General features: G+C 45.5%; 3 protein-coding genes across 5 annotated transcripts in view; 2 read left to right on the forward strand and 1 right to left on the reverse strand.

Moving 5' to 3' along the window:
* Nucleotides 1–23,270, reverse strand: part of LOC119127193 — a 665,522-nt gene that overhangs the window by 461,027 nt on the left and 181,225 nt on the right. The window lies entirely within an intron of this gene.
* rasgef1ba (RasGEF domain family, member 1Ba) lies at nucleotides 71–11,641 on the forward strand. Of its 2 annotated transcripts, none has more exons than XM_037259068.1 (14): nucleotides 71–136; nucleotides 5,864–6,037; nucleotides 6,280–6,402; nucleotides 6,470–6,607; nucleotides 8,132–8,347; nucleotides 8,544–8,618; nucleotides 9,192–9,287; nucleotides 9,468–9,570; nucleotides 10,338–10,417; nucleotides 10,498–10,593; nucleotides 10,666–10,761; nucleotides 11,008–11,131; nucleotides 11,408–11,480; nucleotides 11,579–11,641. In XM_037259068.1, exons 1-14 carry the CDS (start codon nucleotides 86–88, stop codon nucleotides 11,601–11,603), a joined length of 1,470 nt encoding a protein of 489 aa, XP_037114963.1. In that variant the 5' UTR covers nucleotides 71–85; the 3' UTR covers nucleotides 11,604–11,641. The 2 variants fall into 2 exon arrangements, with proteins under 2 accessions (XP_037114963.1, XP_037114964.1); XM_037259069.1 differs by lacking the exon at nucleotides 71–136 and adding an exon at nucleotides 3,260–3,512.
* prkg2 (protein kinase cGMP-dependent 2) lies at nucleotides 13,298–22,227 on the forward strand. Of its 2 annotated transcripts, none has more exons than XM_037258989.1 (19): nucleotides 13,298–13,409; nucleotides 14,093–14,554; nucleotides 15,286–15,452; nucleotides 15,725–15,838; nucleotides 16,129–16,234; nucleotides 17,004–17,067; nucleotides 17,575–17,652; nucleotides 17,721–17,815; nucleotides 17,889–17,957; nucleotides 18,125–18,223; nucleotides 18,277–18,430; nucleotides 18,620–18,756; nucleotides 19,054–19,143; nucleotides 19,209–19,350; nucleotides 20,824–20,987; nucleotides 21,061–21,183; nucleotides 21,265–21,327; nucleotides 21,621–21,687; nucleotides 21,935–22,227. In XM_037258989.1, the coding sequence occupies exons 2-19, from the start codon at nucleotides 14,157–14,159 to the stop codon at nucleotides 22,028–22,030; spliced, it is 2,226 nt and encodes a 741-aa protein (XP_037114884.1). In that variant the 5' UTR covers nucleotides 13,298–13,409; nucleotides 14,093–14,156; the 3' UTR covers nucleotides 22,031–22,227. The 2 variants fall into 2 exon arrangements, with proteins under 2 accessions (XP_037114884.1, XP_037114885.1); XM_037258990.1 differs by having other exon boundaries at nucleotides 18,280–18,430.

Raw genomic sequence — 23,270 nt, forward strand, 5'->3', positions numbered from 1 at the left:
CAACCACCGCGGAGGATTTGACAGATGCTCTTCATCCATCATCATCGCATTATTGCTCTTGCTGGTCTTGCTCTCAAACTCCGCAATGGCTAGGTTCCTGACCGAAGTCCTGGGATGTGCACTTCCTGTGCGGGAGGTAAGGACTCCTCACCTTCTGATTTGCGTTGGACTTTGTTTGGTGATGCTGAAGTTGTGGCCTTGGCAACAGGAGGAGGAAATGGGATGCTGCTTGACAGCTTGACACTCATGCCCGTGCGTTTTTGTAGTTTGCATTTGACTCTATTTTTAAAAGAGGCAAAAATGAAACTGGTAGTAAAACGGAACAAAGAAAAAGCCCCCAAAAAAAGGCAGAGGAGTCAACTGTTATGTACATTAAGAGCTGACATGTCACTCTTTTGGTTGTTTTTGTTTATACTGTTGCCTTTACATAGAATTGGAACGGCTGGGCATTGCATAATGACACACGCGCACACACACACATCAAATCGAGCAGATTGCAATGATGTCTGATGGATTAGCAGCTATGCCTGTGCTGTTTTTGGATTACAGCTGTGTGTGTGTGTGTGTAGGGGGTGGTCGGGTGCATGTGTGTGTGTTTGTGGATTATGAAATGATGGGGGAAATGTGTCACGGGATGACAGAAAATGAAGGATGGTGCGCCAGTCAGACAACAGTTAAATAAAAAAATCATCAGTCATCACTCAGATATTTGCTCTATTTTAAGATAAGCGTTAAAGCATAAATTAACAATGTGTTGATAATCATAGAGGTAGTACGAATGCTGTGTCTGGAACCTGTCAGTTAATCATCAGGGTAAAATATTTCAATATATGGTCCACCGCCAGTTCGTGGGACTTTTAATACTTGGTCCTTCCAATCCCAAAGATTCTTAGAGCCTTCAAAAGTACTTTACGCCCTTAGCAAAGTATTCCTTTGGCTTTTAATTGACTGTATTAGCACAAGACTGTATTAGCACAGGACGGACACAATAGTCCGCTACTGCAGCATTTGGAACTGGTACTTCTTGGAAAGATTAGAGTTCCTAGATCTTGAAAAAAAATAAAAATACAATCTCCCCCAGGAGGGTCTCATTTTGAGCCCCATGAAATAAATACCTTGGAAAGCAATTCTTCTTGCCCTCTAAACACAAACAAAACTCCACCTAAAAATGCTTTTAATCTTTGGTTGTTTTTGTATGAGTGTAAATATTTTCTTATGTGTTGTGTCACCCCCAAATACGCCCACACGCACAGGTTATATAACGGCGCCAAGCCGATTGTGTGGAAACAAGGAAGGACAGTGTGTGGCTTCACGTAAACACTCAAGCACGAGGAAAGACTTAGCCAGCTGGGAATGTCAGTTCTGGACACTGTGCATGCGTGCGTGTGTCTGTGTTGGGATGGAAATGTGCAACAGATACAAAGTGATGGAGTTTTCGATCTTTTGCACACGCCCACCAAAAAAAAATCATAGTTTGAGACATCTGGAAAAAAAGTGTGACTACTTTTGAATGAGCCCGAGCATACCGCTAGGCTATGTGCGGGCAAGTCTTGATGAGGCAGCATGTGGCCCATTGCCTGAGGTTATGCCATAGCTCGTGTTTGGGGGCTGGTGTAAGCGTTCAATCATTTCCTATCTGGGATTTAGCCAGACGCCCCTCCCCCTTTGGCCCGCTAGCACGCACTGGAAGGAATGTGTCCTTCCGAGGGTCACTGTGGCGATCCTCCCTTCCGACAAGTTTGGAATGTCTGCTGTGCCCCATGCCTGTTTCTTTCTGCTTGTAAATTGATCCTGACCACACATGGAGCCGGTCTCCTGTGAACCCCCCTTTGGTCTACATTCTCCCACCCACCCTTGCTGTCAATCAGCAGCTAAGCAGCGTCAGACCTTCATCCTTTCTACAGCTTTGTCCTGATTACGCACCAGTCCCAATCTTGGTCACGGTCAAGCCACAGGTCCTGATCTCGACTTTGGTCCCCGTTGAGACCAAGTCCCGTTATATGCCCTTGGTCCCCGTGTCCCGAGTCTGTCGTTGTCCGAGTATCCCTTGCAAATTTTGTATTTGGCTCGAGGCTCCGGTCCCATTCGAGGCCTGGTCCTGTCATATGCTATGATTCCGCTCTAGGCTGCTGCCCTATTTTATGCCTTAGTCCTGCTTTGGGCTTTCGTTCCAGTCGAGGCCCTAGTCTTGGTATATGCCTTGATTCTCTCAAGGATCTGGTCCTGATGTATTAATGATTGCGTCTGAAGCCAAGAAGCTCGGAACCGGCACCGGTACGTAACGGCCGTCATTCGTTCAGTCATGTAGCCTTTGGATGGCCAAGTACCCGCACCGGGTTTGACTATCAAATTTACACCTCAGATCCAGGTGCTGGAGCTCCGCACTTGTCTGGTCCGGGAGCAGGCCTGCAAGTGCAAAAGCGGGGCGACCAGCAGTAGCGCGCGGGCCGCCGAGGTGTCCAGCGAACTCCATCACTTATTTACCATCACTTATTTACCAAAGGGGAAAGCTCACCATCGTGCCAACGCGGAAGCGTCGGTTGCGGTCAGGTCGGGTGCTTTCTAAAGTCACCAGTTCCATACATTGAGTTCCATACATACATCCAGTTCCATTGATACCATTTCAAAAACGTGGTCATTTTGCTTCAAAGCGGACTCGTGCTGGCCACCAATGTCCAAATAGCAAACTTGACGTTTCTGGTTTTCAAGATTTTGTCCTCGTCTCTGTGTGTCCTGCGATTGACTGGCAAACAGACGGGAGGACTATTTCATTTGTTAGGTCTTGCCCATGCGCTTTTCTGCGGTCAACCCTGCGTGGTCATTCCGCCAAAACGGATTCATGGGGAAACTTCAATCTATGCTGCTTAATCCCGCTTCATGTAATATGTTCACTGAATGGATGAATGAATGACATGTATCCAAATTAGGATTTCAGATCTGTTTTTGGCCCATTTGAAATGTCATAAATCATAACATTTTGTCAATACTGGTGGTAAAGCCAAAAAAAAAAAAAAAAGCCAAAAACGAGGCAAAAATGTAAGCACTCCTTTTATAGCATTAATTCTTTTCAAATTTAATTTCAGGAAAACAAACTAGGTAGAGAAAAGTGGATGCGAGAGTGGTGGAAAAACCAACCGGGGGAAATCGAGACAATAAAAAGAAAGAGGAACCGATTGGAGAGAGGAGGTGTAGCTCTCTCTTTTCTCCTCTCTTCTGATTGGCTGTCAGCCTTACACTTAAAAGCTCGCAGCCTCGCACTGAGTTCGAGAGCCTCGGACCGAGACGGAGAAACAGACGTGCGAGCGAGAGGCATCATTGACGCGCCTTCTCGCGGCTTCCATTTCGCCGTCACCCAACTGACTCCTCTCAATCTGGATTCGTTGTTGCAGTTTTTCGTTTTGTCTTTCTATTTGCCTTTTTTTGGCCTCAAAAGTCCGTTGACGTGACGTGGACAAAAGTATTGAGACAGCTGTAGAGAAAGGGGAAAGGACGCAGGCCCACCTGAAGTCCAGGTAAATTGAACACACATTCTGGGTGTGCGCATGCGTGTGAAAGACTTTTTGGGGGGGGGGGGGGGGGGCGGACTGAAATATGCAATAAATAGAACGTACCGGAGTGGGTAAAAATAGAAATAAGCAAATAACAAATGGGTTTATGATAAAAATAGGAATAAAGTCACAATTTCAAAAAACAACATTGAAATACAAAACAGCATGGACGAGGGAATACTTTTTTAGTAAAAAAAAAAATAAAAATATATATATATATAATGTATAATATTTGAAAAATAAAACTAACACAAATAGCATGTATAAGGTTGCAGTCTATAATTAAATGATACTTAGTCTCAAACACCAGGTGTAGAAAAAAAATAGGATTAGTAATAGTGTCGATTATTAATGAAGTGACTTTTTAGTCAGAGTCACTCAAGTTAACAATCTTCACTTGATTTGATTGACATGACAAATTTCACACTCGTACTATAATATGAATCAATGGCCGTGTGTTTTCAATGCTAGTATGTTTGGAGCCACACGCACACATTTGCACACCTTCTGGCTAAGAGGATTCCCACCCCGTGTCCTGCAATTTAATCGTTAATCCCTCATGTCCTCTTGATTTGGCCACATTTCATTTCCTAGCTCTGACTTATTTCCAGAGTTTGGAAAATTAATATTTTTATTTCTGAATGTATCTTTCAAAGTATCAGATTTGTCCTCACGTATAGCCAGATGGCTAAACACTCACAATGTAAACAAAGACCCCGCTATCTTGTGGGTTTGTTTCACTCTGCTAGCTTGCAAGCTAAATTAACGACAACGTGTGAAAAATAATGCTTTTGTCCATCAGGGTATGCCCCCCAAAAACCAAACATTGTACAAAACTAGTGTTACAGTCGTCACTCGGCACTATTGAGCTTCACTCTATGATCCATTTGATCAATGTTGGACCCCTGATCTGATCCGAGAAGGCGGCGTCGTGTGTCCGAAGAGCACTTTCATCTCCACATGACATCATCCGTCCTCAGGCGTCGTCCAGGGCGATGTCACAGATGACACTCCCTTTTGGCTCGTTCCACTCGGCTTGATCAAACAAGTGGCGAACAATGTAACACCCGATAGCTCATCCTAGAAACATTTGGCTCCAGAAAAATTAATCTCCTGGAGCCAATTTCATTTGGCAGCGTGACATTTGGTCGGAGTGTCTATCATGACCTGAGGCACACAAAAATGTCTCAGCAAGGCGTCTTCCAAAAGTCTGATCATTAGCTTTGAAACGGCCATTTTCGGCTCACTTTGGACATCTCAGGGTTCTTCTAGATTTCACTTGGAGAATTCTACTCTTGAAAATATTTTTTTGCTTTAAAACACCAAGGACTGAACTGAAACAAACACCTTACACATAAGCACTCTTGCCCCCCCCCCCACACATCTTTGGTTTCACATACGGGCCCTCAGATGAAGTCCACGTGCGTCTCGGCTAGCCCATTCATGAACTCAAGTGCAGGACATTTCCATGAGAAAAGAGAGCGAGGCAGCGGGAACATCTGCCACACCATGTGGTGGTCACGCTCACACAAACAGAACACAAAAGTCCATCTTTGTTGACACTCAAGCCTTTAGCATAGTCAGATCACGGACATGTTTTTTTGTTGCTGTATAAAGCATAACAAAGAATAAGAGAGCAGGTTATTTGATTCTTAAGTGCTAGCTAGATATATAGCTAATTGTGTTTTTAAATTGCCGTACATTAAACGCAAGAATGTCGGAATCGTGTCTGCCATGTGAAAGTATTTTTACTTTTTCCCGCCAGTAATTCATTCGATGGGCTGTTTACAACGATGATTTCAGAATTTGCTTCAATGTTCTCGACAAAATGTGAAAGTGAGAAGTGTTTTCTGCTTGCATTGTTAGCTATCGGTGTTACGCAAAAACAAATACCAAATGTTTTTGGAGCAAATTTAAAACATTGAATTCTTTATCTTTTAAGTCAATTTTCCTGAAGCTTCCAAACTTTACACAACGAGCGTTTATGGGTTCTAGTTGTTTACTTTGAGTTGTTTTTCTTCCCACTTCCGTCCCCTCATCTGTTTTTGTCTTTTTCGGGGCATCGCCCGGTTCTGATTTAGCTTCTCGCGGTTTTCGGCAAGGTCGCGCAGGGTTCAATTTTGGCGGGCCAGCTGCGAGGCGAAATAGCGGTCATCTCTAATCCGGTGCAGCATTCCTGCTCTCGCAGACCGTGCTTTTCTTCCTCACGTCCAAACAAAGCAAAAGCCAAAAGACCGTCGTCTTGAAAACGTCTAGAAACAGTTATTCTAACCGTCAGCGTCTGCGGTCCTGACCCGCTTGTTTTGCTTTTGCAGGACAACAAGAGCATGCCTCAGACACCGCACAGCGCCGGAGGCTACAAAAAAAACTTTTACCAGGCCCAGGAGGAGGCCTATTCTGGACTCTCCGACCATGACAACAACCTGGAGTCCGGATCCTTGGACGCCCTCATACGGCATCTGCTCCCCACTGTTGACTATTATCCGGATGTGAGTATGATTGGACCATGAGGTTTTGGGGCAAATTCAGCACACGAAACCTGTTTGGTTGATTACGTCCATCAAAAATTGGCCCACCAAAAAGTCCCAAGAAGCCACTCCTGAAATCGGACAGTCAGCAAGTGTTTGGTTTTAGGAGGCCATTTCCAAGCCATTCGCGGGGTCCGTCAAACATTTTCCCTGTTTGCAATTTCCCAGTTTCTAAGATGATTTTTTTTTGCCTCTCTCCACAGAGGACGTACATCTTCACATTCCTGCTGAGCTTTCGCCTCTTCATCCACCCGTATGAGCTCATGTCCAAAGTGTGCCACCTGTGCGTGGAACAGCAACGACTCGGCGACCCCCAAGCCGATAAGGTGGCTGCCGGATCTCGAAGTCGTCCCATTCCCCTTTAGCAAATCTGACACTCGCCGATCGTTCCAGATACGACTCCGAAAGATCGCTCCAAAGATCCTGCAGCTGTTAACGGAGTGGACGGAAACTTTCCCTTACGACTTCCGGGATGAGCGGACAATGCGTGGCTTGAAGGAGCTGACGCATCGGCTCTCCACTGGAGATGAGGTGGGACATGAAAAAAAAAAATGATGCGAATGCTAAGCTAGCCCGCGTGCCTAATGTATTCATATGGTTCAGACATATAGCAAAGTCCCTAGCTTCGGCATTGGAGCAGCAGTTAGTCACCTGTTAGCGTTGTGCTGCTAGTTAGCATGACATGCTGGTGCGTGGCTGCTGTTTTTCAATCATGGGAACCGTTTGTTTATTGCATGTGATTTGGGGGTGTCGGATGCTAACAATGAATGAAGCAGCAGGAGCTTGAGCAGAGCAGATGGGGAAGGTAAACATCCATCTGTCATTTGGGAGACAACCCCCTCCCTGCCCCACCCCCCAACTCGCCCTCTCCCATTGTTTGCCGTGCAGATTTCGTGTCATTTGTCTTTAATCTCAAAATCGATACGTGACACATTAACAGCGACATCATGAGAAGGACTCGCATTCCCTGAGACGCCAAGAAAGAAAGAAAGAAAAACAGACAGACAGAGAGACAACCAGACTTTTGAATCTGCATAAATTAAGTGCGCCCTTCCATGCAGTCCTCCCAAAAGTTCAACGTTGGCCTGGAGCAAATGCTGCTCATCACGTTTGTGCTTGTTGTTGTCTACGACTGGGAACATTTTGTCCATCTCAGAGGCGCAGCAGTCGAGCGTCAGCCGTGATGCGCAAAAGCTCTTGTTTATTTTGGTGCTTTGACAAAACGTTTTTTTCGTGGACCGACAAGCATGCTAATAAGACCCATTGATTGGATTTAGATGGGAAAAGAAAAAGTTCTAATCTTGAAATACTCCCGCTGGTTCCCCTAATGTGTTTTCCTCAATGAAAATAAAGCACTAAAATGGTGATTTTACAACATCAAAAAAATACATTTTGATATATAGATACTTGTCCTTTGAACAGTATGATCTTAATTTTGTAATTGAGTGACTTTTTTGGTTGGGGAATTTCCCTTTTCATAGAATAGTACAACTTGTATTTGAAGTTAATTTGGGGTGTTTGGAGCGGAGGTCAACTCCAAGTCGAGGATTGTTTTGTCTCTCAGCAATGGAATCCTGTCTCGCCGCGCCTGATTGGATCTAAGTGTCAACACTCGTTCACACCCTGGGCAAAAAAAAGCTGCGGCCGTTTCTCCATGGTGGAGCCTGTTTTTGCAGATTTTGAAAGCCTCCAACAGGATGTGGTGGTGAGAAATCCACAGAGGCAAACACATGTGCGTCCCTACCCTTTTTTTAGCCACCCCCCCCTTATGTAACCGAGTTCAGTGTGTCAGTGCGAGAACGATTATCTAATCTTGGCCTCTTCGGAGTCCAGGCCGCCGGAGGCTCTTTGGCCAAATTTGGAGAGTCGCTAGCGATCAAGAGCTTGCATAAGTTCTCTAGTGAGCCGCGGCAGAGCGGGCCAAAAGGGGAGAACTGGCCACGGTCGGCACATTTCCAAAAAATGAAATGAAAACAAATCTGTTTCGCCATCTTGAAGACCAAGGTGGGGCACGGGCAAGCACTGGACTGACCCGATTTGTTTCCCCTTTTACAGATTTACAGGAAGGCGACAAGTCAGCTGAGCCAAGGCTTGATCCGGAGGCTGGCGGTTCTCAGCCAATACGAGGAAGCGCTGGTCAAGATCAACGCGGCGGCGGCCGAGCGTCTCGGCATCCTCAAGGCTAAACCCCAGGCCGCCATTCACAGGGACATCATGTCCATCTGCAACGACCCCTTCACCCTGGCCCAGCAGCTGACCCACATAGAACTGGTGAGAACCAAAAGCGAAGACGGATCAGTGGATAGGAAGTTGTTTTGGTTTAGTTAATTACTCCTGGAGCAAAGCGTGGCTTCGCCTATCGGGCAAACTGTGGTATCCGTTGTTGTTTCAAAGATTCTGGTTTGAAGATCTTCCACTTGGTTTGGTTTTATTGAAGGATTTAGGATATTGTTCTTCCTTTTCTCAGGAGAGACTCAGCTACATTGGCCCCGAGGAGTTTGTCCAGGCATTCGTCCAGAAAGCTCCGGTGGACAACGGCAAGGTAAAGAGGGAAAGAAAAATGTCCCTGAATAAATTCACAGATCCATTATGCAATGTTGCGGCGCCGTTTGACGCACTTTTCGGGATGCGGACCCATTTGGAATCTCGGCTTCACATTGCCGGGATCTTGACACACCATCAGACAAAGGAAATATACGCCGTCGAGCTCGTCAAAATAGAAGAAGACAAAAGCACTCTTGCTCGGTCAATTCCTTCAAATCCCGACGGGATCTTGGACGAGATGGGCATCGCTAGGCAACCACAGTCGCCGCCGGGCGGGTGGGGGTGCGCTCGCCGGTCAGGCTTTCAGGTTGCTAGGCAACAGGTTGATTTGGGATGCAAGGTAATGAGTGGGGAGGCGAGGGTGTCATTGTGCCTGAGGCCAACCTGCCTCGCACCCACAAAAGGTGGAGGGTACACCCCCCCACACACACACACATTTCCCCAAGGCGCATAGGGGCCCCTACAAGAGGTGATTAGTGTCAAGCCAAAGGAATGTGTTCAATTCAATTGAGAAGACTCCTCATGAGCACACTCTCGAGCTAAGAAACATGTTTTGTTGTTTTGGATGCAGAGCCTCTTTAGCGAGCACAAAGCGGCGGCCAACCTGGAGGCCTATGTGGACTGGTTCAACAGGCTCAGCTACCTGGTGGCCACCGAGATCTGCAGGGTGAGGGACGAGCTGCTGAAGCACTTAACCGCTTCCATTGAATGCTTAACATTAGCTTTGAGATGTTAGCTTTTGAGCTAAGAGTCCTTTGCATCGCTAAGTAACCAAAGGACTAGGTACTTTTAAATCGGACTTTTCACTCACTTAAATGGCAGCTCTTTTGTGTCATCTTCTTGACAGCCCATAAAGAAGAAACAGCGAGCGCAGGTGGTGGAATTCTTCATCGATGTCGCACGCGAATGCTTCAACATTGGCAACTTCAACTCCCTCATGGCCATCATTTGTAAGTTACTCGTCGGCCACGCAGCCCTGTCCTCATCCGGAAGGTTAGCGCACCCACCCTCGCTTTCGAATTTTGCTTAAAACAAGCAAAAAAAAAAAAGAATAGTCCCACATGCCCTTCACCGAGGCGCACGCCACCATTTGGAATTTAAAATGTTGAAAAACTCACAAAAGCGAGAATTACACACTTGGTGCCAACTTTGGTTTGTTTTAAGGGTGGTCCTGGTTTTAGGGAGGGGGGGATGTCTGGAGGAGCATCTGGCCAGCCTGTGCTACATAGCGTGGGGTGGGGGTGCGCAAACAATCAAAGCAGATGGTCAACACTTCGGTCAAGAAAGTCCGACCACACGGAAGAAAGGGTCAGGATGTTTTCCTTTTTGGGTGGGGGCTTTCGGAGCCCGTTGGTGACCGGGTGAGCGAGACACAAACAAAATGTCTCCTGGGAACCCGAAAGCGCTGAACTTTCATCACTTTTGCTCAGACTTGAGCAACTTGTTTGAGATTTTGATGCGGGCATATTTGAATTTTTCAGTAAGTGAATTGAACTCATGAAGAAAGTCCAGTCATTTACAATAGTCATTTAAACGTGCCCCCTTTTGAAGCACATTTTAAAATCATCCATATTTCAAAACCAAGAATCCATTAATCGGTTGATTTTTTTTGTACACTATAAAGGTGGGAACAGAGGCAGACAAAATGGTGCGTTGTTGCGCTCGCAGTGGGATCAGTCCATGTGTTTGTTACACTCTTGGTTTTTTTCCATTCTAGCCGGGATGAATATGAGTCCCGTGTCCCGCCTGAAGAAGACGTGGAGCAAAGTGAAGACAGCCAAGTTTGACATCCTGGAGGTGCGCTCTTTTCATTCTCGCTACTGGGCCGTGTTCCAATACTTTTGTCTTGACTGTGTATTTGTAATGTGTCTCCGCAGCGCCAGATGGATCCTTCCGGCAACTTCTACAACTACAGGACGGCGCTGCGCGGCGCCACCCAGAGGTCCATCACGGCCAACAGCAGCAGGGAGAAGGTGAAGACCACATATGGCAAAAAAGCAGTGCGCCAGAAAGATGCAATCGTGACGCTTTTGTGCGCATTCTAGATTGTCATCCCGTTCTTCAGCCTGCTCATCAAGGACATCTACTTCCTCAACGAAAGCTGCGCCAACCGGCTGCACAACGGACATATCAACTTCCAGGTGAAAAATGTCAATTTCTCTTTCTAGAAAAGTGAAGTAGTGGCGTTACTCTTTTTCTACTCCTTTGGACTTTTTTTTTTTTTTTTGCTTTCATGCTTTGTCTCTTCCTTAATTTGCTAATGGGGTGATGCAAAAATCAGACAGTGTAATCTTTTTGAGGAAAATGTACGAGTGAGAAAAGTTGTCATTGACCTGGCAAATGATGAGCAACAAGTTGGAATGTGTTGCTGCTTTTGTGATTTGTAGAAATGGTGGGAGCTGGCCAAGCAGGTGAGCGAGTTCATGAGCTGGAAAGCTGTGCAGTGTCCCTTTGACAAGGAGCGCAAGGTTCTGCACTATCTGCTCACCGCGCCCGTCTACACCGAAGACGGTACGCACGCACGCATGCATGAAAAGTTTCCACACCCCTCTTCAAATATTAGCTTTCTGTGATGCAATCCAAAGGGGGGAAAAAATATTGTTTGAGGTGGAAAAACCTACAAAGCAAAAAACTAAATAGCGGGAAAAGTTACAACATACATATTGGATAAGCTACATGCTTTAGCAACTTTACGCAAATTGTTATTGTGGCGTTTTCTCCCGCTCATGAAGTTGCTGAAAAAAAATGTTGACAATTTTTTTGACAATGTCTTCTTGTTCTTTGCAGCGTTGTGTCTGGCATCGTACGAGAGCGAAGGTCCCGACAACAACATGGACAAAGACAGATGGAAGTCGCTCAGGTCATTCCCACCAGCACTCCTGGTCACAATGTACACAAACATCTGGAAATTAGATGGCAGAAATGTTTATTGATGGATTTTTCTTTCTGTCTTTGCAGATCCACGCTGCTAAATCGAGCATAACCAAAAAGATCCAAGATGGCGTCTGGAAATGAAAAAAATATATATCCTCTATGTCTGCGAGGAAACCACCAAAGTTACTTTTTCCACTAGCGTGGAACGAACTAACTGCATCTTTTTCCATCTCTTTGTAAGATATTTCTAGTCTCCTTTTGTATACTGTGGGAGCAACTACATGCTAGCTGCTGGTTAGCTAGCCTGTGCCATGCCTCTGAGCTAAAACTAAGGTCAGCTGTTATTTTTTGTTTTCATTTTCAAAATGCGCTGGCTGCATTTCAAAGACACCTCGGCTGCTGACTTAGAATATTAGCGTTACAACACAGTGGATAAGCTACACATTTTAGCAACTTTATGCTAATTGTGGCGTTTCCCCTGCTCATTGAGTTGCTGACAAAACATTCTTTATATAATTCAACTTTTAATTATGTGTCTGCACTGTGTTGCTATTGACCTTATTTATGATCTCAATTGTGAGAAAGTTGATTTCACGTATTGTAACCTGTGAATCTTTTAAATTTGTGATGTTTTTGTTAATAAATGTTCTCCATGTGCCCATGTGGATTGAGTGTGAATGTAAAAGGTTGTTTGCCGGCCCCTGCCAAGCGCCCAAAAGACTGCTGGGATGTAAAGTAAGGCTTTTTTTTTAATGTAAAAAATGACCATGACCTTTTTTTCCACAACTGTTAACCCTAACATAAAAGTACCGTGCACATCAATAGAACACGAACAACAAAGGCAAATTTGAAATAAACAGTTACACATGCACATGAAGACCCAAAATGTGAACAAAGACAATTATTGTTCCTTATGGATAATTTGTTTATGAACACACGTGATTATCCGGCTCTGCGTGTGGGCGCGCGCACCCCGCTGGCACTCACTGAGCATGCGCGAGCAGAAATCGAAGAAGCGCAGAGAAGAGGGTAGTGATGTGCATTCCAGTTCTTTTAAGTGAACTGAATCTTTAGAATCGGTTCACTCAAAAGATTCGTTCAAACGAATCGTTCAACGAATCGTCCCCCCCCACACACACACACTGATCCGTTTTTTTTTTTTTTTTTTTTTTTTAACTTCAATAACACACAGAACTAAGCAATTTGTGAGTGATTTGCATTTCCAGTTCATCGCGAGAACGGATCAGTGAGGGAACGAATCCGGACTTCCGAGTCAACGAGTGAACTGCCTTCCTTCCCCCCGTGCATCAACGGATCAGTCAGTGAATGTGTTGCGTCTCCTGGCGTGAACTATGTAAGCCAGAATGTAGATTTACGATTTGCCAAGCAAAGAAAGAACCACTCACTGAAACACCACTTCTTTTATGCGCGTTTTCTCCAAGCTAACGGCTAACTTTATTGCATGAAGGGATGCGCCGTTATGCAAAAACGGGGAGATTATGCTGCTCTTTGGGTAATCTTGATTTTATAAATTAAAGTCCCAATGGTCGTGAGCAGCAGTGGAGCCCCATTTCAACCCCTTACACTGTTAGGGATTCTAAAAATGCAATTCACGTCTCGTTCGTGAACAGGAAGTTACGTCATTTTCTTCTTCGTTTTGTTTTACGGCGAGGTGGCACCGGCTTCAATGGGCATTACCGACACCTACTGGTTGAAGTCATATGAACTGAAAAAGAACGAATCACTTTAGGAAGTGATTTGTTCATTCTCGTTCACTGAAAAGAAACTCGTTCTTTTGAACGAATCGTTCACTCACGAGCCAACACTACAAGAGGAGACAGACGTGCGGTAGCGGATGGAGCGCGCCGTCTCGTCGCGAGCGCGGGATTCGGACTCGAACCTCGTCATTCGTCAGGTAAGAAGCGGCTTCGAGTTGCATGCGTGCACACCCCGCGCAAGCACGCCCCTGGTGCCGCCGCCGCTATTTATTCCCCCCCCCCCCCGGCACCTTAAGTGTGTGGTCGTGACGTAGTTCTGTTGACGTCGGTGTAAATTTGACATTTGACGTCATCAGAAAGTTATGGCTCAAATGCATGTTGAGCGCGAGGGGGAGCGGGTATCACTAAGGAGGAACAATTACACTCTTATTATCACTCACTGTGGAATTTGCGTGTGCGTGCGTCTGCCTTTGTGTATACTTGCGCTTGTGTGTGGTTGACTTCTTGTGTGGGTTTTGTCCGAGCGTAAATGTGTTTATTTGTAGTGTGTGTGTGTAGGTATGTGTGTGTGTGTGTGTGTGTGTGTGTGTGTGTGTGTGTGTGTGTGTGTGTGTGTGTGTGTGTGTGTGTGTGTGTGTGTGTGTGTGTGAGAGAGAGAGCGAGAGAGAGAGAGAGAGAGAGAGAGAGAATGTTTCTGCCTGTCTGTGGGTGTGATTTTGTTTTGTGTGACCGTGTGTGTCTATGTATGTATATGTTTGTCAGTGTCTGCCTCTGTGATTGTTTGTTTGTCAGTAAGTGCGTGTGTGTGTGCGTGCGTGCTTGTGAGTCTCGATTGATTGTGCAACCTGACACTTGCTGCCTTCTGAATTATGGATGACAGCCACACCGCGCTCTTCTTCTTGGGCTTCCTCCAATCTCGACGCTCCTCTTCCCGCTCTCCAAGGATGGGAAACGGCTCAGCTAAGGCCAAGCGCTCCAAGAGGCCCTCGCCGGACTCTCTGACGACGCGCGTCGACCAGCTGGAGCAGGAGCTGCGAGGGAAAGACCAGGAACTGGCCGCCAAAGAGCAGGTGGTCAGAAGTCTCCAAGAGAAAATCGCCGCGCAGGAACAGGCCCTCATGCACCTCAGCCAGGAGCTGCGGAAAAAGCAGCAGAATGGGGTACAAAACCAGAACGGAGACCGAATGGCCGCCGGGGTCCCAGGAGTCGGTATCAAGGAGACCCTCAATAAGAGGAAGGGCGCCAAAGCGGGAGTGTCTGCAGAACCGACATCCAGAACTTATGACTGTAACCACCTGCCGAAGTTCTCCTTTGACAAAGCCCGAGTACCCAAAGAGTCCAGGTAAGACGCCTCAGATGCAATCAACGACAGTAGACATTAGTATAGTCCTTGTTCCAGACAGGATGCATTATTGTATCTTTTGCTCCTGACATGAGACTTTAGTGAAGTTGTTATTCCTGGCAGGGAACGTCATCAAAGCTGTTGTTTATGACACGCAACTTCCCAATAATTGAGTTTCTGCCAGGGGATTTTTCTAGATTTCTTGTTCCTGAGAGGTGACGTTGACAGACTTCTTGTTCCTGCGAGGGAAAGTCATAGTTCCTGACTGATGACGTTCTTGTTCCTGAGTATTGATACACCAGTCTTTGCTCCACACAGGTGAATTAAGCAAAGTTCTTGTCCCAGACAAGTTAGGGAAGCTAATCACTTATTCCTGTGAGGGACGATTCTCAAAGTCCTTGTTCCTGACGGTGGTTTTAAGAATGTTGTTCCTGACAAGTGCTTTCCCCAAATTCTGCCTCCAGACGGGCTGTGCCAGATGGTGGACCACCTCCGGGCTAACACAAGTGGCGTTAGCACACAGGAAGCGACACCTTCCTCCCGCCAAAGCTGTGATGATTGTTTTGTTTTTTTTCATTTACTTTTGCTGTCATCTTGTTTTGCAGACGCCAAAGAAATGTTGAGTCGCGCCGACGTGGGCGAATAATCGCTTGCCAAAGTCGCCATCTAACTCCTCTGTATTTGTGGCATTTTTTTGTGTGTATGTGTGTGTGTGTTCTGTTTTGTGATAGTGTGAAGAAGCAGTTGGTGGAGGCCCTGAACAGGAACCAGTATCTGAAGCGTTTGGAGCCGCAGCAGCTCAGAGACATCGTGGAATGCATGTTCCTGCGCAAGTACCAGCAGGGAGATTTTGTGGTCCGGCAGGGAGAAGTTGGCAACCACCTCTTTGTCCTGGCAGGTACCACTTTATTCTTGTTCCTGACGCGCCATTTTGAGCAAAGTTAAAGTGAAGAAAAGTTCTTATTTTTCCAAAAGTCTTTGTTCCTAGCGTGCTTATTTCAATTGTCCGTGTCCCTGTCCCCTGACAAGAGACGTTGACACACACGTTACATAAAAGCACACACAGGAACCGATTCTATCAAAGCATGGTTGTGATGCGTGATAGTGTAATATGTGTGTGTGTAATCCAATAATCTATGTTGTCTCTCTTTCTCCCACTTGCACACGCAGATGGAAAGTTGGACGTGTTTCAAGAGGACTCGCTGGTGTCGTCAATGATGGCGTGGACGGCGTTCGGCGAGCTGGCCATCCTCTACAATTGCATGCGCACCGCCTCCGTGCGAGGTAAACCTCATCTCCGCTTTCAGGCTAACGCCAGCTTGCTGAACTGCCAAGATTGGCTGAGCGTCTTATGTCAAAGGCGGAAAGGCAAAGGCATTCAATTCTTTCATTCAAAATTGGATTGAAAAATGATACACCACCTGCTTCAAAACAGGAGTGAAAGGTCTGAATCAAAGACATTTGCTCACAAATAGGTTTTGTCTTGTGCGCGCGCGTGCCAAAACAGACAAGGAAAATTAAAACATATGTCGTCCCTTTATTCCCAAAACGCCTTTGTTTCCCCCCGATGGAAGCTGTGAACAGAGTGTGCACGTGGGCTCTGGAGCGCGAGGCCTTCCAGAACATCATGCGGAGAACGGCCGAGACGCGCCACCACCAGTACGGACACTTCCTGCGCAGGTTGGTTCAAAGGGCACCTCATGGTGGACAATCCCCTGATGTGAACAGGTTTCATGACACAGGACATATGTTACGGTGGCAAAAATTCGCTTTGATAGTTTGGGTTTGATTTGTGCCAGGCTTAGCTCGCTAGGCTTCGGGTTGTAACCAAGTTGGCTTTTTCATGCTACCTTTACACTGCGGGCAAACCTGCAGCCAATCTGGATTCAATTTGCTTGCAGTGGGCCTTGATGATTTAAATTTTGGGTTTCGAGAGACTTTCTAGCTAGGCTTGTAACCAGGTGTTGAATGGAATTTGAAATGCTGTGTTCACACTGCAGCCAAATCTGGATTCGATCAAGACTAAACTTAATTTGATTTTAATTTAAAATTTCCATCAGTCCAACACTTCTGCCAGAGTTTAGGTTTTCAATTCGGGTTTGACAACAGTAGTGCCGTTTGAAGTTTCAAGACAATGTTCTGGTTTTAGAGTTTCAGGACTGGGTCCTAGTTTTAAGTGATGTGTTCAAAACTACTTTAGGGTACAAAATTCGAGTTTAAAGTCTGGATTAGAGTTTCAAACACATTTTGTAATTCAAATGAAGGTTTTAGAACAAGTTTGTTTTTTTAATGAGGGTATCAAGATAGGTTAGTTAGGGTTTGCAGCTAGTGTTAGGGTTTCAACTGGGTGTTATTGGATATTAGATATTACAAGTTATGTTTACATTGAAGCCAGATCTGGAGCAGATGTGGCTTGAACTTGGTTTGACTTTTTTTTTCCCCCCATCAGTGTGTCACTTTTGGCTGATTTGCCCGACGACAAGATCAGCAAGATTGTGGACTGTCTGGAGGTGGTAAGGTTCTCACTCAGCATCAACAAGTGCCTCCTGTTTGACTAATGAAGGAATCAAACCTGTCATATGGACATAGACCTGAGGGTTAGGGTTTCAAACGAGGGTTTCAAAACAGACAAAAAGATAGGATTATAGAGGGATTTATTAGAAGGATCAGGTTGGGTTCCAAATGAGCCTTTTATATTGGGGTTTAGGTCAGTGTTTAGGTTTTAAATTGTTTGAAGCGTGGGGTAGGGTTTCAAGTCAGGGTTTTAAGATAAGGTTTAGGTTTCAAAAAAGACAGGGAATACGATTTTCAACAATGGTTACATTTTCAAATTAGCAAGTGTTTCAAGTAAGGGTACTTAACATTTTGGGTAAAGAGTGACCTTGGTTCAAAACAAGGGTAAGGCTTTATTAGGTTTTGAAATTTAGGTTTAAGGTTGCAAAATAGGGTTTAAGGCATGGGTTGAAGTTTGAGGCAAAATTTCTTTTAACCTTGTTGCCTTACCTTTGCCTTCCTTGCAGGAATACTACAACAGGGGCGACTATGTGATCCGAGAGGGCGAAGAGGGCAGCACCTTCTACATCATCGCTCAAGGAAAGGTACTGCTACTACTGCCTGCTTCTTGTAAACACCCTACCAGGATTAAAAGCTGATTTTCATCTCGCAGGTGAAGGTGACCCAGACTACAGAGGACCACAAGAGTCCTCAGGTCATAAACACGCTGCAAAAGGGCGACTACTTTGGAGAGAAGGCACTCATCAGGTAGCCGCTAGCTTCCACATAAGCTAATCGCCAACGCAAAGTGAAATATTGCTAATGCTAACGCCTGCTTTAGCGATGACGTCAGGTCCGCTAACATCGTTGCCGATGACGACGGATTGGAGTGCCTCCTCATGGATAGACAGTGAGTCAATTGCACCATGCCACACAACAAGTTCCGAGTTTAGGCTTTCAAATTGGGGTTCAGACATAAAGTCAGGATTGGAATTTGATTTTCAAATCAAGATCAGAGTTTAAAATGAAGGTTTGGAGCTAGAGTTAGGTTTCGAAAAGGGGATTTTGATGTTACAGGACCTTTAACCAGACGGTAGGAACCTTCGACGAGCTCCAGAAATATCTCCAGGGCTACGTGGCTACGCTAGACCGGGACGACATGAAGCGCCACGCCAGGTACGACACTCTCTCGCTTGCCGCTGTAAGCTCAGCAGGGTTGGCGTCCCCAGCAGGAAGTCGCTCTCACGGCACCCCAGTCAGACGCTGCCACCCGACGTGCTCCGCCTGAAGCAAATGGCCGCTACCTTCCCGCCGTCCAGACCGCTCGACCACATGGACGTCGTCGCCACACTCGGCGTCGGCGGATTTGGCCGAGTAGAACTGGTACGCCCAGATGCAACAAGCTCTTTCATTCGCAAAGAAGTCATCCCTATTATTGTTGTCTCATGTACCAGCCAAACTGCCATAATTTGCTTTTCATGGGAGGGTGGGGGTGGGTTGGAAACACCTGTTGGGAAAAACCTTTTGTTTTCCAAACTGGTCCTGACATGAAATGGTATTTCTTTCCATCAGGTGAAGGTGAAAGGCGAGGACGTGACGTTCGCGCTGAAGGTGATCAAGAAGAAGCATGTGGTGGACAACCGGCAGGAGGAGCACATCCACTCGGAGCGCCGCATCCTCGCCGAGGCCAGCTCGCCCTTTGTCGTCCGGTCAGGACCTCGTCTCGTATTTGCTCGTACAAATATTTGCACTGACAAGAATCAGGAGCCAGATGGTCACTGACTTGAACTCTGTCAAGAAATGACAATACGCTGGCGCCTTGTTCAATTTCCTGCCTGTTTATCCATTTATATACACAACAACATAAGACAAAGGATAATTGCGCTCCAAAACGGACCAGTGTTTCTCTATTGTAAAGTTAAATAAATACGAAAGGAGAAAGTCTTGTAAAAGGCTCAAATGTTCTGCGGTTCTTTGACGTTCACTCTGCGACTCCTCCGCTCCAGACTGTTCCGAACATTCCGAGACGACAAATACGTCTACATGCTGCTGGAGGCGTGTCTCGGAGGAGAAATCTGGAGTCTTCTGAGAGACAGGTAGGTCCAGACATGGTCTTTGTTTGCGCTTTGACCGAGCCGGTGCGCTCCGCCATCTTGCTCAGGGGCAGCTTCGACGAGCCCACCGCCAAGTTCTGCGTGGGCTGCGTGACCGAGGCCTTCGAGTACTTGCACCCCAAGGCGATCCTCTACCGAGATCTCAAGCCGGAGAACCTCATGCTGGACTCCGAGGGTTACGTCAAACTGGTGAGTGGACGACTTTAGCGCGTGTTGCCATTATTACAAATCTGCTTGACCAATGAGCGACTGACCATCACTGGTTAAGGAGACGAATTTGATCCAAGAGGAGACTGAGGGCAAAGCACAGCCAAGTGCGGATCATGTCGTACATTCCAAGGAACAGGGCGATGATTCAAGCAATGAGTGATCAAATATAATTAAGGGGGGGTGGGGACTGAAAGCAAAGCTTGCGCAAGCCAAAATGTCCCGAACATGACTGGTTATTAAGAACCATCTACGGTGGTACCTATACTTACGAACTTTTCAAGATACGAACCGGAGCCTCGCAATTTTTTTACATCTACTTACGAACCAATTTTTCACTTTGAATTATTATTTGCTTTTACATTGATCCCTATGGGAAACATTATTTCTACTTGCAAACGTTTCTACTTACAAACCCGATTGCTAACCAATTAAGTTCATACCTCGAGGTACCACTGTACCACTTTGAAACCCTAACCCCAGTGTGAAACCCTGCTTTGAAACCGTAGCCCTAGTTTTAAACCCTAGTTTGAATCTCTAAACCTATTTTGAAACACTAATCCTAGTTTTAAACCATAGTTTGAATCTCTAACCCGAGTTTGAAACCCTGGTCCTAGTTTGAAACCCTAGTTTGAAACCCTAACCCTAGTTTTAAACCCTATTTTTAAACCCTACTTTGAAACCCTAACCCTAGTTTTAAACCCTACTTTGAAACTCTAACCCTAGTATAAAACCCTACTTTGAAACCCTAACCCTAGCTTTAAACCCTTCTTTGAAACCCTAACCCTAGTATGAAACCCTACTTTGAAACCCTAAACCTAGTTTTAAACTCTACTTTGAAACCCTAACCCCAGTATGAAAGTCTATTTTGAAACCCTAATCCTAGTATGAAACTCTAAACCTAGTTTTAAACCCTACTTTGAAACACTAACTCTAGTTTTAAACTCTACTTTGAAACCCTAACCCTAGTATGAAACCCTACTTTGAAACCCTAACCTTAGTTTGAAACCCTTGTATAAAACCCTAACCTTTTTTTGAAACCCTACTTTGAAAACCTAACCGCAGTTTGAAACCCTGACCCAAGTTGAACATATTTAACTCAAATGAACATTTAACTCAAATGAACATTTATGGATCGATTCAGATTCGTTCACGTTTGAATCGCGATGCATCTAATAATCAGAACTCTGTGTAAATCACCAGCGTTTTTTTTTTTTTTGTAACAGCAATTTGGCGCCCTCTCCAGCAGGTGGCGCCCCAGGTGAGTGCCTGGTTCGCCTTAGATGCTGAGAGCCGGCCCAAAGTGGCATTCAGCACTAAAGCACACAAGCTCACTAGCTGACTAATGAGTGACCGGTAACGGTTAACGTTGACGAGGCGTGACTGAAGGCAAAATAAAGCCAAGTGGAGAATCTGTGAAGCACATCACCAAATGATCACCTTTCATCTCCGTAGGTGGACTTTGGCTTTGCCAAGAAGATGCGTGGGGGTCAGAAAACATGGACCTTCTGCGGGACCCCCGAGTACGTGGCCCCGGAGATCATCCTCAACAAGGGCCACAATCTCAGTGTGGATTTTTGGTCCCTGGGCATCCTGGTGTTTGAGCTCCTGACTGGCAGGTGTGCCTTTCAAAACATTCTGCTCAACAAACCAACAGACAAACAAACACTACTTCCTGCTTGGGGCAAGCAGCCCCCCATTCACAGGAAGCGACCAGATGGCCACCTACACCAACATCTTGAAGGGCGTCGACAAGATGGACTTCCCCAAGAAGATTGCTAAGAGGCCTGAGGACCTCATACGCAAGCTCTGCAGGTTCCTCAAGCACCAACACGCACGGCACACACACACACACAACCCTGTAAACCGCTTGTCCTTCTGGTTGGTCTTCCTCAGGGTGAACCCAGCTGAGCGGCTTGGAAACATGAAAGGCGGCATCGGCGACATTAACAAGCACAGGTCACGTGCATTGTTTGTTTTTTCTTTGTTTGTTCTTATCACATTTTGTTTGAGGAAAAAAAAATCATTATCTTTTGGAACCGTTTTTTTTTCCTTCTAGAAAAAAGTATCACATGTATTTTTAGGAGATCGTGTAATTAAAAAGATTGTGGAACTACAAGAAATTTTGCCAAGTAAAAGGTAAACTAGCATATATTTTGACGTGATGAAAAAACAGCTCGCAGTATATTAGGAGATGAGTTTTTATTTTATTAGATGTTCGTATCGCAAACTGAAAGTAAGATTGTGTGCAGGTGGTTCAATGGGTTCGACTGGGCGGGACTAAAGGCTCAGACCCTGCCGTCGCCCCTCAAGAGACACGTAAGTCCGCCATCAACACTTTGCAAAGTACTCAAGACAAAGAACTGGCTGGACTGGCTGCTTTTGGCACAAGTTCCGATTCACAAGGGGGGAGACTTGCCAACAACTCCGAATAGCGGTTGGTGCGAGCGAGCACAAACGTTCTAGAACATCAGAACTTGATTTGAGACTAGCTAAAGATAAGCAAGCGCGTCAATGGACAATAGCTGACCTTGTTTTGACCTTGCTTGTTTTTGTCGTCTTTCAGGTGTCAGGTCCTCTGGACCACAGCTACTTTGACGTTTATCCCCCCGATGACAAAATCCCTCCTGACGAGCTCTCGGGATGGGACGCCGATTTCTGAGCTCCGACCATCATCGTCTTGACCGTTCCAAAAGTTCCATCTGGCCATAAGAAAAACAAGAACATCATCATTTGAGATGTGGTGACTTTGTGGAAGTACAGCGTGTGCCTCACGTTAGTTAGCTTAGCCTCTTTTGGTTCCCCGACCGTCAGAATGGATTGTTTTGTAAATAAAGACTGCTGGACACTTGGATAAAAGTTTTCATGGGATTGCATCAGGCAAATGGAATGGGAAAAAATGTCATAAAATACGATGTGTGCTCTTGAAAAATTCTTGAACAAAGAAAATGGGTCTTCATGAAAGAAAAAAAATAAAATGAAAAATATTTACAGAAAAAAAAGATTTGAAATTAAAACCGAGAGCAGGTGGAGCAGGGCAACCAAATGCAGCTTGGACCAGGGTTTATTCAGCAAAACAAACGGACAGCCCTGGCAAACTGACATAACAAAACAACAAGAGGACTAACCGACAGGGACGTGCAACAAAGGACGCGAAGACATTAATGATCTGACGGGGAGTGAGGGGCAGACAGGACTTAAATACACGACAGGTAACGAGAGGCAAGTGAGAATGATCACACTAATCATGGGCACACAGCAGGGGAGGGGCAAGCACACAGACAGAAACCATGACAGACACATAGTGAAACGGCTGGGGACTTTTGCTTTATTTTCAGAAATGATTGCAGTTTTTGCAGAATAATCAGGCTTTGCTTCTCACAATGAAAACAGCTTTTCTTTTTTTCTACACCCATGTTTTTTAATAAGACAAAAACAGAAAACAAGCAAATCTTTTTTTTTTTTCAAACCAATTTAAGTTTTTGAGGACTTTTGTTTTTGGACATTTTTCCCTATTAGCATACACACATCGGACGATTTGCGAGTGTGGACTTCTGCAAACTTTTATTCATTTCTATGAATGCTTGGCGAGTTGGCAGCGCTGCTCGTGTCGGGGGGTCAAAGGTCAAATGTCCATCACTTATTAAAGCCCGCATACCTCCTTCCAAGGCCACGCCCCCTCAGCCAGATAGACAAAAATAAATAGCTTCAAGATATTTCCATATACAAATATACGTTAGCGAGCTTATTGTACAAGCGTTTTCTAACATTTCCACAAGTGAAAACAAAAAGACCACAGTGTGGCATGCAATGCGAACAAAAAGTACAAAATATAAAAGTTACCAAAAAAAAAAAAACATTTGACACAAAATTAATATCTCTGACATATCAAAACGATTTGA

The sequence above is a fragment of the Syngnathus acus genome, chromosome 9 (genome assembly GCF_901709675.1).
Source record: "Syngnathus acus chromosome 9, fSynAcu1.2, whole genome shotgun sequence".
Taxonomy (NCBI): domain Eukaryota; kingdom Metazoa; phylum Chordata; class Actinopteri; order Syngnathiformes; family Syngnathidae; genus Syngnathus; species Syngnathus acus.